Here is a 14,326-nt window from a genome sequence, read left to right on the forward strand (position 1 = left end):
TCTCACCCAGCATGGGTATATGTAAAATGACACCCCAAAACACATTCCCCAACTTCTCCTGAATACAGAGATACCAGATGTGTGACACTTTTTTGCAGCCTAGGTGGGCAAAGGGGCCCATATTCCAAAGAGCACCTTTCGGATTTCACAGGTCATTTTTTACAGAATTTGATTTCAAACTCCTTACCACACATTTGGGCCCCTAGAATGCCAGGGCAGTATAACTACCCCACAAGTGACCCCATTTTGGAAAGAAGAGACCCCAAGGTATTCGCTGATGGGCATAGTGAGTTCATGGAAGTTTTTATTTTTTGTCACAAGTTAGTGGAATATGAGACTTTGTATGAAAAAAAAAAAAAATTAAAAATCAGCATTTTCCACTAACTTGTGACAAAAAATAAAAAATTCTAGGAACTCGCCATGCCCCTCACGGAATACCTTGGAGTGTCTTCTTTCCAAAATGGGGTCACTTGTGGGGTAGTTATACTGCCCTGGCATTTTCCAGGGGCCCTAATGTGTGGTAAGTAGGTAAATGACCTGTGAAATCCTAAAGGTGCTCTTTGGAATATGGGCCCCTTTGCCCACCTAGGCTGCAAAAAAGTGTCACACATGTGGTATCGCCGTATTCAGGAGAAGTTGGGGAATGTGTTTTGGGGTGTCATTTTACATATACCCTTGCTGGGTGAGAGAAATATCTTGGCAAAAGACAACTTTTCCCATTTTTTTATACAAAGTTGGCATTTGACCAAGATATTTATCTCACCCAGCATGGGTATATGTAAAATGACACCCCAAAACACATTCCCCAACTTCTCCTGAGTACGGCGATACCAGATGTGTGACACTTTTTTGCAGCCTAGATGCGCAAAGGTGCCCAAATTCCTTTTAGGAGGGCATTTTTAGACATTTGGATACCAGACTTCTTCTCACGCTTTGGGGCCCCTAGAATGCCAGGGCAGTATAAATACCCCACATGTGACCCCATTTTGGAAAGAAGACACCCCAAGGTATTCAATGAGGGGCATGGCGAGTTCATAGAAATTTTTTTTTTTTTGGCACAAGTTAGCGGAAATTGATATTTTTAATTTTTTTCTCACAAAGTCTCCTGTTCCGCTAACTTGGGACAAAAATTTCAATCTTTCATGGACTCAATATGCCCCTCACGGAATACCTGGGGGTGTCTTCTTTCCGAAATGGGGTCACATGTGGGGTATTTATACTGCCCTGGCATTCTAGGGGCCCTAAAGCGTGAGAAGAAGTCTGGAATATAAATGTCTAAAAAATTTTACGCATTTGGATTCCGTGAGGGGTATGGTGAGTTCATGTGAGATTTTATTTTTTGACACAAGTTAGTGGAATATGAGACTTTGTAAGAAAAAAAAATAATAATTCCGCTAACTTGGGCCAAAAAAATGTCTGAATGGAGCCTTACAGAGGGTGATCAATGACAGGGGGGGTGATCAATGACAGGGGGGTGATCAATGACAGGGGGGTGATCAGAGAGTCTATATGGGGTGATAACCACAGTCATTGATCATGCCCCTGTAAGGCTTCATTCAGACGTCCGGATGCGTTTTGCGGATCCGATCCATCTATCAGTGCATCCGTAAAAATCATGCGGACATCTGAATGGAGCTTTACAGGGGGGTAATCAATGACAGGGGGGTGATCAGGGAGTCTATATGGGGTGATAACCACAGTCATTGATCATGCCCCTGTAAGGCTTCATTCAGACGTCCGTATGCGTTTTGCGGATCCGATCCATCTATCAGTGCATCCGTAAAAATCATGCGGACATCTGAATGGAGCTTTACAGGGGGGTAATCAATGACAGGGGGGTGATCAGGGAGTCTATATGGGGTGATAACCACAGTCATTGATCATGCCCCTGTAAGGCTTCATTCAGACGTCCGGATGCGTTTTGCGGATCCGATCCATCTATCAGTGCATCCGTAAAAATCATGCGGACATCTGAATGGAGCTTTACAGGAGGGTAATCAATGACAGGGGGGTGATCAGGGAGTCTATATGGGGTGATAACCAAAGTCATTGATCATGCCCCTGTAAGGCTTCATTCAGACGTCCGGATGCGTTTTGCGGATCCGATCCATCTATCAGTGGATCCGTAAAAATCATGCGGACGTCTGAATGGAGCTTTACAGGGGGGTAATCAATGACAGGGGGGGTAATCAATGACAGGGGGGTGATCAGGGAGTCTATATGGGGTGATCACCACAGTCATTGATCACGCCCGTGTAAGGCTTCATTCAGACGTCCGGATGCGTTTTGCGGATCCGATCCATCTATCAGTGGATCCGTAAAAATCATGCGGACGTCTGAATGGAGCTTTACAGGGGGTTGATCAATGACAGGGGGGTAATCAATGACAGGGGGGTAATCAATGACAGGGGGGTGATCAGGGAGTCTATATGGGGTGATCAGGGGTGATCAGGGGCTAATAAGGGGTTAATAAGTGACGGGGGGGGTGTAGTGTAGTGTAGTGGTGCTTGGTGCTACTTTACTGAGCTACCTGTGTCCTCTGGTGGTCGATCCAAACAAAGGGGACCACCAGAGGACCAGGTAGCAGGTATATTAGACGCTGTTATCAAAACAGCGTCTAATATACCTGTTAGGGTATAAAAAAACACATCTCCAGTCTGCCAGCGAACGATCGCCGCTGGCAGGCTGGAGATCAACTCTCTTACCTTCCGTTCCTGTGAGCGCGCGCGCCTGTGTGCGCGCGTTCACAGGAAATCTCGCGTCTCGCGAGAGGACGCGCCTGCGCGTCCACCCAGAAGAGCAGGGCCGCCGCAAAGACGCAATCCTGCGTACGGCGGTCCTGAGGAGGTTAAGTAATGTCATAGCCAGACCCTTATTTCTGATATTTGCGGACTCTATACTGACAGGGAATGTCCCACAGGATTGGCGCGTGGCATATGTGGTGCCAATATTCAAAAAGGGGCCAAAAACAGAGCCTGGAAACTATAGGCCGGTAAGTTTAACATCGGTTGTGGGTAAACTGTTTGAAGGTTTTCTGAGAGATGCTATATTAGAGCATCTCAACGGAAATAAGCAAATAACGCCATATCAGCATGGCTTCGTGAGGGATCGGTCATGTCAGACTAATTTAATCAGTTTCTATGAGGAGGTAAGTTCTAGACTTGACAGCGGCGAATCAATGGATGTCGTATATCTGGACTTCTCCAAAGCATTTGACACTGTACCACATAAAAGGTTAGTATATAAAATGAGAATGCTCGGACTGGGAGAAAACATCTGTAAGTGGGTAAGTAACTGGCTCAATGATAGAAAACAGAGGGTGGTTATTAACGGTACACACTCAGATTGGGTCACTGTCACTAGTGGAGTACCTCAGGGGTCAGTATTGGGCCCTATTCTCTTCAATATATTTATTAATGATCTTGTAGAAGGCTTGCATAGTAAAGTATCAATTTTCGCAGATGACACTAAACTGTGTAAAGTAATTTACACTGATGAGGACAGTATACTACTACAGAGGGATCTGGAGAGATTGGAGGCTTGGGCAGATAAGTGGCAGATGAGGTTTAACACTGACAAATGTAAAGTTATGCACATGGGAAGGAAAAATGCAAGTCACCGGTACATACTAAATGGTAAAACACTCGGTAACACTGACATGGAAAAGGATCTAGGAATTTTAATAAACAGCAAACTAAGCAGCAAAAACCAGTGTCAGGCAGCTGCTGCCAAGGCCAACAAGATAATGGGTTGCATCAGAAGGGGCATAGATTCCCGTGATATGAACATAGTCCTACCACTTAACAAATCGCTAGTCAGACCACACATGGAGTACTGTGTACAGTTCTGGGCTCCTGTGAACAAGGCAGACATAGCAGAGCTGGAGACGGTTCAGAGGAGGGCAACTAAAGTAATAACTGGAATGGGGCAACTACAGTACCCTGAAAGATTATCAAAATTAGGGTAATTCACTTTAGAAAAAAGACGACTGAGGGGAGATCTAATTAATATGTATAAATATATCAGGGGTCAGTACAGAGATCTATCCCATCAGCTATTTATCCCCAGGACTGTGACTGTGACGAGGGGACATCCTCTGCGTCTGGAGGAAAGAAGGTTTGTACACAAACATAGAAGAGGATTCTTTACGGTAAGAGCAGTGAGACTATGGAACTCTCTGCCTGAGGAGGTGGTGATGGTGAGTACAATAAAGGAATTCAAGAGGGGCCTGGACGTATTTCTGGAGCTTAATAATATTACAGGCTATAGCTACTAGAGAGGGGTCGTTGATCCAGGGAGTTATTCTGATTGCATGATTGGAGTCGGGAAGGAATTTTTTATTCCCCTAAAGTGGAGAAAATTGGCTTCTACCTCACAGGGTTTTTTGCCTCCTCTGGATCAACTTGCAGGATAACAGGCCGAACTGGACGGACAAATGTCTTTTTTCGGCCTTATGTACTATGTTACTATGTTACTAGATAGCGATTTTAAAAATCAGGCAAAAATCCTGGAAAAAAGGTTTATTGAAAAAGGCTACCCGAGGAAGCTTATAAAAAACGCCTACGGTAGAACCATTACGGACACACAGGAAACCTGCCTACAGCCCAAAATAAGACAAGGGATACAGACAGAAATGAATACAAATTTTGTCACACAGTTTAACACATCTAACAATAACATACGTACAATCCTTTCCAAATATTGGTATATTTTACTACAGGATCCATACCTCGCCAAACATTTACCCCCCAAACCTAGAATGATCTATAGGAGAGCCCCGACAATTAAGAACCTTCTCGCCCCTAGCAAGCCAAAACAACACAAAAAAGCCATTACAGTTGGCCCACCCCTACCCCCTAAAAAAACATGCAGCTACAAATGTGGGAAAAGTCGGTGCCTATGTTGTAAGATAATAACCAATAAATGTGCACATTTCTCGTCAAATAAAAATGGGACCACCTTTGCGATAAAACATTACCTAACGTGCCAATCCAGCTATGTAATCTATCTAATCGAGTGTAGCTGCGGCGTTCAATATGTAGGCCGCACAACTCAGGAGCTACACTGTAGGCTAAACTAGCATAGGCACAATATCCAAAAACTCTACCAAAAACATAGCCTCTCCAGACATTGTGCCTCTACACCAGAAGGAAAAAAATCACCCAATCAAGATTACACCAATAGACTACATACCAGAAAACCCATACAATCGGTTTAGTACCCTGCAGCGACGAGAAGTCTACTGGATGTACGAATTAGATACCCTTGCGCCACAAGGATTAAATGAAATAAATGAGACAATTTTTTTTAGCTTAACCCCTTCCTTCCTCCCCTTTTTTTGTTTTGTCTTGTCCTACTGTGCAAGTACAAACACTATCTTTATGCAATATATGCTGGCAGGTCAACAACACTGCTTAAATATCTCTGCTAGTTTACACACATTAAACTGTGTCCATGATAAAAATGGATACAGTTTCAATAAAAGTAACAATACACCATCACATTATATGGATAATCTTGATCTTTCGATCTCAGGAGGATATTTGTCTTGGTATTTCCTCTACCCCAATCCCTTATCAACATGAGAAACTATAAAATAAAATAAAATAAAAAAACATCTACATATAAAATAATACAAAGTAAAACAAAATAACATCTGCAAACTCCCACTGCACCCGTCATTTTGGGGTACTCCAAAGATGTGCAATGAGGCAAGGAATGCACCTAATAATGATAATAAAAAGACTACACAGTAATTTTACACTGTATAATTATATACACTCCTACCCCCTATTTTTTGGTCTTATCTACTATTATTATTATTATTATTATCTTTATCCCTATTTTAGTATTTATTGTGATCATCGATTATCTCTTATATACTAGTTGTCAATCATTTAATAATCCTCTTGCCAACCTCCTGTACCATTCTGAATACAAAACAAAATAAACCACCATGCTTTACACTACCTGCTGCCGGTCCCTGACAATAAAGCAGGAGTATGAGATCCATCCACCCGAAAACATCCAACAACATGGCCATTCCGACCACTCCAGCCCTGTCATTTTCCAATGTATACTAGAATATAACCACACATTTGCTGTATAGGAAAAAGTAACATATTCTACTAGCAAATAGGTCTGTATGGAATTAAACACTAGAAGACGTGTTCCCCATTGTCTGGCACACACGACCACCGCCCGCCCCCTCCCCCCCATTTTCCACCTCTGTTGTCTCTTACGCGCCATTTCTGTGTTTAAATAATCGCTACATGTGAATGCCTCTTTATGCTGTATATTGTCCTGATGAAGGGGGCTCTCCGCCCCTGAAACGCGTAGACTGAAAATAAAAAGTATTGTGTTTATAAATACCTACCTGTTATCTGATTCCTGCTGACAGCGCCATCGAAAAGGTTCAGTTATTTTTTCCTTCTGCACGGATACCTCTACCCGACGAATGCTATCACAAGCACGGGCTGGAACCTAGGCAGCAGCGCAGGCACCCCGCATGCCGAACGGGCAAATCGGCACAAGCTTCTAATGGTGTTGTGACTTTTCACAACACAATCTGGTAAGAGTTTCTACATATCTCTTATCAATTTATTGTACAACACCACACATGAGGCGCTGCCTCCTGTCTTTCTTTTACCTTTATTGTAGTCTCACCCACATAGATGAGACTACAAGGACACTGTATCAAATAAATAACGTCTTTTGATCGACAGGTGAAGAAACCATTACTTTTAAATACTTTTCCACTATAGGGGTGTGTAAATGTATCACCCTTCATTAAATTACTGCAATTGCAGCATGACAGGCACGGGAAATTACCATTCTTTTTAGGAGCCAGATATAATTGCCGATCCACCTTTGGACCACCAACATCACATTTCACCAGTTTATCCCGTAAATTGGCATTCCTTTTGTAAGCCATGATTGGAGGGACAGAAAATTCCTTAATCTCGGGTAACTCCCGCTGTAAAATATGCCATTCCTTTCTAAGGATGTTGGCAATCACACCACTGTCCTGTCCAAAAATGGAAACAAAAGGAATCCTTTCCATAGTCCTGTCGCCAGATACCTCAATGAGCGTGGACTCCCTATCAATTCCCATGATCCTTTTCTTTGTTTTCAATAACAGCTGTCTAGGGTAACCTCGATCAACAAACTTGTTGCACATTTCATCAACTCTCTTGGAGAAGTTCCCTTCTTGTGAAACAATTCTTCTAACTCTCAACAGTTGACTCCATGGTAAGGAGTCAACCATATGTCGCGGATGATAGCTATTGTAAACCAATACATTGTTTCTATCTGTCGGCTTTTGATAGATATCTGTATGCATAACACCATCAATGATGTGTACCCTAACATCAAGAAATTGTAATTCATTTTCCGATACTGTGACTGTAAACTGTAGTCCAGGAACCCCCCTATTAAGGTGAGTATGGAAATCATGCAATTCCTCCCCAGTCCCACCCCATATCATGAAAATGTCGTCAATGTAGCGCAACCAGCACAGACATTCTATTAATCAGAGTCATTGATGCAGTGGGTTTCCTTAGAAGGGGTGGAGACAGAGAAAAAATCTTAAAGAAAAAAGAACTTAAGTGGATATATACCCTGCATAAGGTGACCCCCTAGTTAGGAGATATATAAGCACTTTATTGAGATCATCCTCCGTATCCTGTATAATCTTAGTGATTTTTTTAAATGTTTTTAATCATGTTTGCTACATCCTCTAGAATGATATGTGTAACCAGCTTGTGATAACTATATGCCTAGTCCCTAAATAAATGTACACCACCAAGTCATATACGTGTCCTGCCACAATGTGTTGGATGTGGATATATATATGACATGAATTATTGGGCAGATGGACTCTTACTCCTGTAGCTCCACTTTTGCTGTTTCCGCAATTAGTTTTGTGCATTACCCTGGCAACTGGACAATGCAAACATTGGGTAGCGCGAGTTTGCGCAGTGTGGAAGCGGAGACGCGAACGTCGGGCGGGAGTATGTAAGTCCATGGTGAAGCCTACACAGGTGAGACTACTGATATATGCAAAAGAGGGAATGTAACTGTGATCAATTATGATTGGCTGGGTGCTGTAGGTGGACGCATATTATTGGAGGATGTTTTTTGAGGAGGGTGGAGGTTACCCTCTTTAATGTTGGTATATGTCACTTTTTGATTATGCTTGATAAAGGCTATTTACAGCCGAAACATTGCACTTTATTTGTATACATGCTGTGAAGTTTTCGCAATAAAAAGAAAAAACCAGAGATGCTGCTGTGACTCTTCTACTTCAACTGCCCATTTAACAGTGACCTCCACAATGCACACCCCTTTAACAGTGACTGCCCCTTTAACAGTGACTTCCACATTGCCCTCCCTTTAATAGTGCCCACCCCTTTAACAGTGACCTCCACAGTGCCCGCCCCTTTAAGAAATTACCTCCAGAGTACCTGCTCCTTTAACAGTGATCTCCACAGTGCCCGCCACTTTAATATTGACCACCAGTTTAACAGTGCCCGCAACAGTGCCCGCCCCTTTAACATTGACTACCCCTTCAACAGTAACTGCCCATTTAACAGTGACCTCCACAATGCACGCCCCTTGAACAGTGACTGCCCCTTTAACAGTGACCTCCACAGTGCCACCCCTTGAACAGTGACCTCCACATTGCCTGTCCCTTTAATAGTGCCCACCCCTTTAACAGTGACCTCCACAGTGCCTGCTTCTTTAACAATGACCTCCACAGTACCTGTCCCTTTAACATTGACCACCACTTTAACAGAGACCCCCACATTGCCTGTCCCTTGAATAGTGCCCACCCATTGAACAGTGACCTCCACAGTACCCGCCTCTTTAACAGTGACCTCCACAGTGCCTGCCACTTTAACAATGACCTCCACAGTGCCCGCCATTTTAACATTTACCACCACTTTAACAGTAACCTTCATAGTGGCCGCTTCTTTAACAGTGAGCTCCACAGTACCCTCCCCTTTAACAGTGACTTCCACAGTGTCTGCCCCTTTAACAGTGAACTCCACAGCACTCGTCCGTTTAATAGTGGCCCCTGCCCCCCATGCATGAAGCAGTGTAGTTGTGCCGTCATACGTCATATGACTGAATATTTAAGGACCTGTGAACTGCTAAAACCTGTGATCAATTGTTATGGCAACCTGGAGTAGGACCTGCAATCTTCTATTGGCTGATAAGGGACATGTGACCGTGTATATGGCAGTTGGGATATGAGTGAAAGACTTGCAGGCTTCTATTGGCTAATGCAGGTCATTTTCTGGGAATATCTCAGGAACGGTAAGTCCTAGAGAGCTGAGACTCGGTCTAAAAACTTCCCGGACACCTGATGCACCTGCCAAATTTGGTGAAGATTGGTCTAGTCATTTGGTCGTGCATAAAGAGCATCCAGACAGACAGACGTCTAGACAGACAGAAACAAATTTTTGTATATATATGTAAGAGGAAACTCATTTTTATATATATACCAGCTGAAGGACCCGGCTTCGCAGGGGTATATTTCATGTATTTAATTTATGTTTCCGTGAGTCGTAAAAAGATATCGACAGTTTCCCCCATAACAGTGACCTCTACAGTACCCACCCCTTTAACAATGACCTCCACAGTGGCTGCCCCTTTAACATTGACCTTCACAGTGCCCGCCCCTTTAACAGTGCCTGCCTCTTTAACAGTGACCTCCACAGTGCCCACCCCTTTATCAGGGACAGCCCCTTTAGCATTGACCACCCCTTTAACAGTGACCTTCACAGTGCCCGCCCCTTTAACAGTGACTTTGACAGTGCTCGCCACTTTAACAGAGACCTCCACAGTGCCCACCCCTTTAAAAAGGACCGCCCCTTTAAACATAGCAACATCTCTTATACATAACCTACTTGGGACAAATTATGTGGCAAAAATTATTTATTTAAAAAATTGAAAACAATAAACATAGTAACATCCTAGTCCAGCAAGTGAAGATGCAATCTAAATCAGGGTTAGTAGAAAAACACCTAGTTCCAGCAATTATTATAACCGTTAAAACTAATAAACTTTAATTAAATTACTTTAAAATAACACACACGGAACAAAAATCACTGAGATAGTCTCAGATAAATCTACCGCAGGCAGCTACACCAAAGTATCCTGACGGGTAGGGAGAGCTGTCCCTATATTCTCACCCTAGTCTCGTGCTCAAACCAGGGACGACCCCTAAAAGGTGGGGCTCCCTGTCCTCGAACCTGGACTCACACAGTCCTATATCAACCCTAGCAATGAGATGGGATATAGAGGGTAGAATAGGTGCCTGCCGGTAAAAAAATGGAAAGTAAGAAAGACACTGTACATACAGTTGCAAGAAAAAGTATGTGAACCCTTTGGAATGATATGGATTTCTGCACAAATTGGTCATAAAATGTGATCTGATCTTCATCTAAGTCACAACAATAGACAATCACAGTCTGCTTAAACTAATAACACACAGAGAATTAAATGTTACCATGTTTTTATTGAACGCACCATGTAAACATTCACAGTGCAGGTGGAAAAAGTATGTGAACCCTTGGATTTAATAACTGGTTGAACCTCCTTTGGCAGCAATAACTTCAACCAATAGTGTCCTGTAGTTGCAGATCAGACGTTCACAACGGTCAGACGTAATTCTTGACCATTCCTCTTTACAGAACTGTTTCAGTTCAGCAATATTCTTGGGATGTCTGGTGTGGATCGCTTTCTTGAGGTCATGCCACAGCATCTCAATCGGGTTGAGGTCAGGACTCTGACTGGGCCACTCAAGAAGGTGTATTTTCTTCTGTTTAAGCCATTCTGTTGTTGATTTACTTCTATGCTTTGGGTCGTTGTCCTGTTGCAACACCCATCTTCTGTTGAACTTCAGCTGGTGGACAGATGGCCTTAAGTTCTCCTGCAAAATGTCTTGATAAACTTGGGAATTAATTTTTCCTTCGATGATAGCAATCCATCCAGGCCCTGACTCAGCAAAGCAGCCCCAAACCATGATGCCCCCACCACCTTACTTCACGGTTGGGATGAGGTTTTGAGGTTGGTGTGCTGTGCCTCTTTTTCTCCACACATAGTGTTGTGTGTTTCTTCCAAACAACTCAACTTTGGTTTCATCTGTCCACAGAATATTTTGCCAGTACTGGCGTGGAACATCCAGGTGCTCTTGTGCAATCTGTAAACGTGCAGCAATGTTTTTTTTGGACAGCAGTGGCTTCCTCTGTGGTATCCTCCCATGAAATCCATTCTTGTTTAGTGTTTTACGTATCGTAGATTCGCTAACAGGGATGTTAGCATATGCCAGAGACTTTTGTAAGTCTTTAGCTGACACTCTAGGATTCTTCTTCACCTCATTGAGCAGTCTGCGCTGTGCTCTTGCAGTCATCTTTACAGGACGGCCACTCCTAGGGAGAGTTGCAGCAGTCCTGAACTTTATCCATTTAGAGACAATTTGTCTTACCGTGGACTGAAGAACAGCAAGGCTTTTGGAGATACTTTTTTAACCCTTTCCAGCTTTATACAAGTCAGCAATTCTTAATCGTAGGTCTTCTGAGAGCTCTTTTGTGCGAGGCATCATTCACATCAGGCAATGCTTCTTGTGAAAAGCAAACCCAGAACTGGTGTGTGTTTTTTATAGGGCAGGGCAGCTGTAACCAACACCTCCAATCTCATCTCATTGATTGGACTCCAGTTGGCTGAAACCTCACTCCAATTAGTTCTTGGAGATGTCATTAGTCCAAGGGTTCACATACTTTTTCCACCTGCACTGTGAATGTTTACATGGTGTGTTCAATAAAAACATGGTAACATCTAATTCTTTGTGTGTTATTAGTTTAAGCAGTCTGTGATTGTCTATTGTTGTGACTGAGATGAAGATCAGATCACATTTTAGGACCAATTTGTGCAGAAATCCATATAATTCCAAAGGGTTCACATACTTTTTCTTGCAACTGTATACACTCCCCTATAGACATAGGGTAAATCGATGGACTCTGTATACAGCCCTAATGCTGTATAATTACAGTCAAAGGTACACAGTGCATCAAGGTATATGAATCACCCTAAGCATACAAAACATAAAGAGAACCCCAACGTGTTTCCCCCACTATGTGGGATCATCAGGGGGTAGGTAAGATCAATAGCTGATATCAAAGATAACGGATACCCGTACTATAAGGTGATAGCCGTAATTTGGGTGAGGACCACCAATATTGATAAATCAGTGTCCGTTATATATTCATCTTAATTATGAGGGGACCATCAAATGATAACGGCAGGAGAACAATCTCAATTGGACTGTACACCGACCATAGCAAAAAGAAGTGGTTGTTCCATACGGTCACATTACCATAAAGGCATCTGTGGGGGAGAGATAAATATAACGGTAACGAACACATCAGGTTCTAAGATGTCATCTCCACCACTAGCCACCAGAGTCACAAATCAAACTCACAGTCTCCACAGATATAAGAGAGTGTCCAATAAGTCGCAAGGTGGCATCAGCAACAATAGATATCCTAAGTTATAAAAAGGCATGTTCAATATCACCAAAAGATATAGGAATGATGAAAGACTTCCTAGGGAGAAAATGTCCCTACTTACAGTTAGTTGTCCAACTGTGGGATAGAACATGCCGGCTCCTCCATCGGTCCGCTAACATACAAGTCCCTGGACCCCTTTAAATATTCCTCTGCCAGTCAAAATTCCTGCCCACAGGTGCTGCGTCCGTGTCACTTGGCAATAGACATCACTTCCGGTCTCCGAAGTGAGTCATTGCCGGTAGGTGGAACGCATGTACACCGCATGATGGCTTGTGGAGCGCATCCCTGGTCACCTGCTTCAGGTACGTGGAATGCAGAGTGCTGCGGACGCACTTCCGGTCACATGATTCCAGAGCTACATTGCAGAGGAAATATGGTAAAGGCGCTCCCAAGCATTACACAGGACTGAATAGTGCCCAAACTACCTTAGTCCAAGCAGGGCCAGAATATGGACAGGTCGCAGCATGGCACGCACCAGGGGATAAAAGAGAATCGCCATCAACAATGACGGCGACACTGGCATGGGGCATATAGAGGGAACCCATTACTCTTAAACTATTCAATGATTAATAGAACCATCGTCCGTTTCTGTCAATAGGCACCCACTTATGATTATAGGGGGTGTCAGCAGAAGCAATGAAAGCGATTATGTTCATTGGTCATGATACTATTAGGTGTAAAGATGCTTCCCGCATCTGGCCAATAAAAGGAAACTTAATTTTACAATGGGCCCAGCCATATCAGATAAGGACAAGCAGGATGAAGCACCTGTTGCCTTCATAGTAGCAGTCAGAAAAAAACACACAGTCAGAGGAAACAGGAAAAGGTCAATCTTTCATTGATCCCGTGGGGGGACTGGGACCGGAATCGATGTATCCATTCACTTTCCTTCTGGAGGATCTTCCTGTCCCAGTCACCCCCTCGGGGAGATGGAGGTACAAGTTCAAGAACCGAGAATTTTAGACATCTCGGGTCCCCCCCATGGTGATCATTAACATGCAAAGCTACCGGTGTCACATTCTTCTTTACTATGTCATTGACATGTTCAAGGATCCTCCTTCTCACCTCTCTCACTGTTTTACCTATATAGTCCATTGGACAAGTACACTGGCATATATAAATCGCCCCTTTACTCCTACAATTGATGAAATCCCTGTCGCTGAGCACGTAATGGCCTTAGCTGTCGAAATAAAATCACACGCCTTGCAGGAGCCACATCTATAGACACCTACGGGTTTACGATCCAGCCATGTACCGGTCCTGGCTGGGGGTGTAAAATGACTATTTACAAGGCGGTCCTTAATGCTCTTACCGCGTCGATAAGAGACGGCGGGGTGTTCAGCGAGTTCAGGGGAGTGTATATGTACAGTGTCTTTTTTACTTTCCATTTTTTACCGGCAGGCACCTATTCTACCCTTTGCATCCCATCTCATTGCTAGGGTTGATATAGGACTGTGTGAGTCCAGGTTCGAGGACAGGGAGTCCCCACCTTTAGGGGTCGTCCCTGGGCTGAGCACGAGACTAGGGTGAGAATATAGGGACAGCTCTCCCCAGGGCCGGCCTTTGGGGTGTGCGGGCTGTGCGGCCGCACAGGGCGCCATAGTAACAGGGGCGCTGGGCGGCCGACAGCTCGCAATGTAATCTGCGGCAGGCGAGGCGGCACTTGTGTTCTCCCTCGGGGCGCCCCCTCCATCTCCCCCTCCCCTGTCTGACCTGCCTGTTGCCCCCGCCGCTGCCAATAAGAAGTGAGA

General features: G+C 43.9%; 1 protein-coding gene across 1 annotated transcript in view; it reads right to left on the minus strand.

The window, feature by feature from the left end:
- The window catches only part of LOC120999265 (pecanex-like protein 2), a 535,756-nt gene that overhangs the window by 69,148 nt on the left and 452,282 nt on the right, over positions 1-14,326 (minus strand). The window contains exons 15-17 of the mRNA XM_040430137.1: positions 12,488-12,551; positions 12,383-12,393; positions 6,832-7,430 (exon numbers count right to left, since the gene is read on the minus strand). Of these exons, the coding sequence (XP_040286071.1) occupies positions 6,832-7,430; positions 12,383-12,393; positions 12,488-12,551 (674 nt within the window). The remainder of the gene's footprint in view (positions 1-6,831; positions 7,431-12,382; positions 12,394-12,487; positions 12,552-14,326) is intronic.

Source organism: Bufo bufo, chromosome 4 (assembly GCF_905171765.1).
Source record: "Bufo bufo chromosome 4, aBufBuf1.1, whole genome shotgun sequence".
NCBI classification, from domain to species: domain Eukaryota; kingdom Metazoa; phylum Chordata; class Amphibia; order Anura; family Bufonidae; genus Bufo; species Bufo bufo.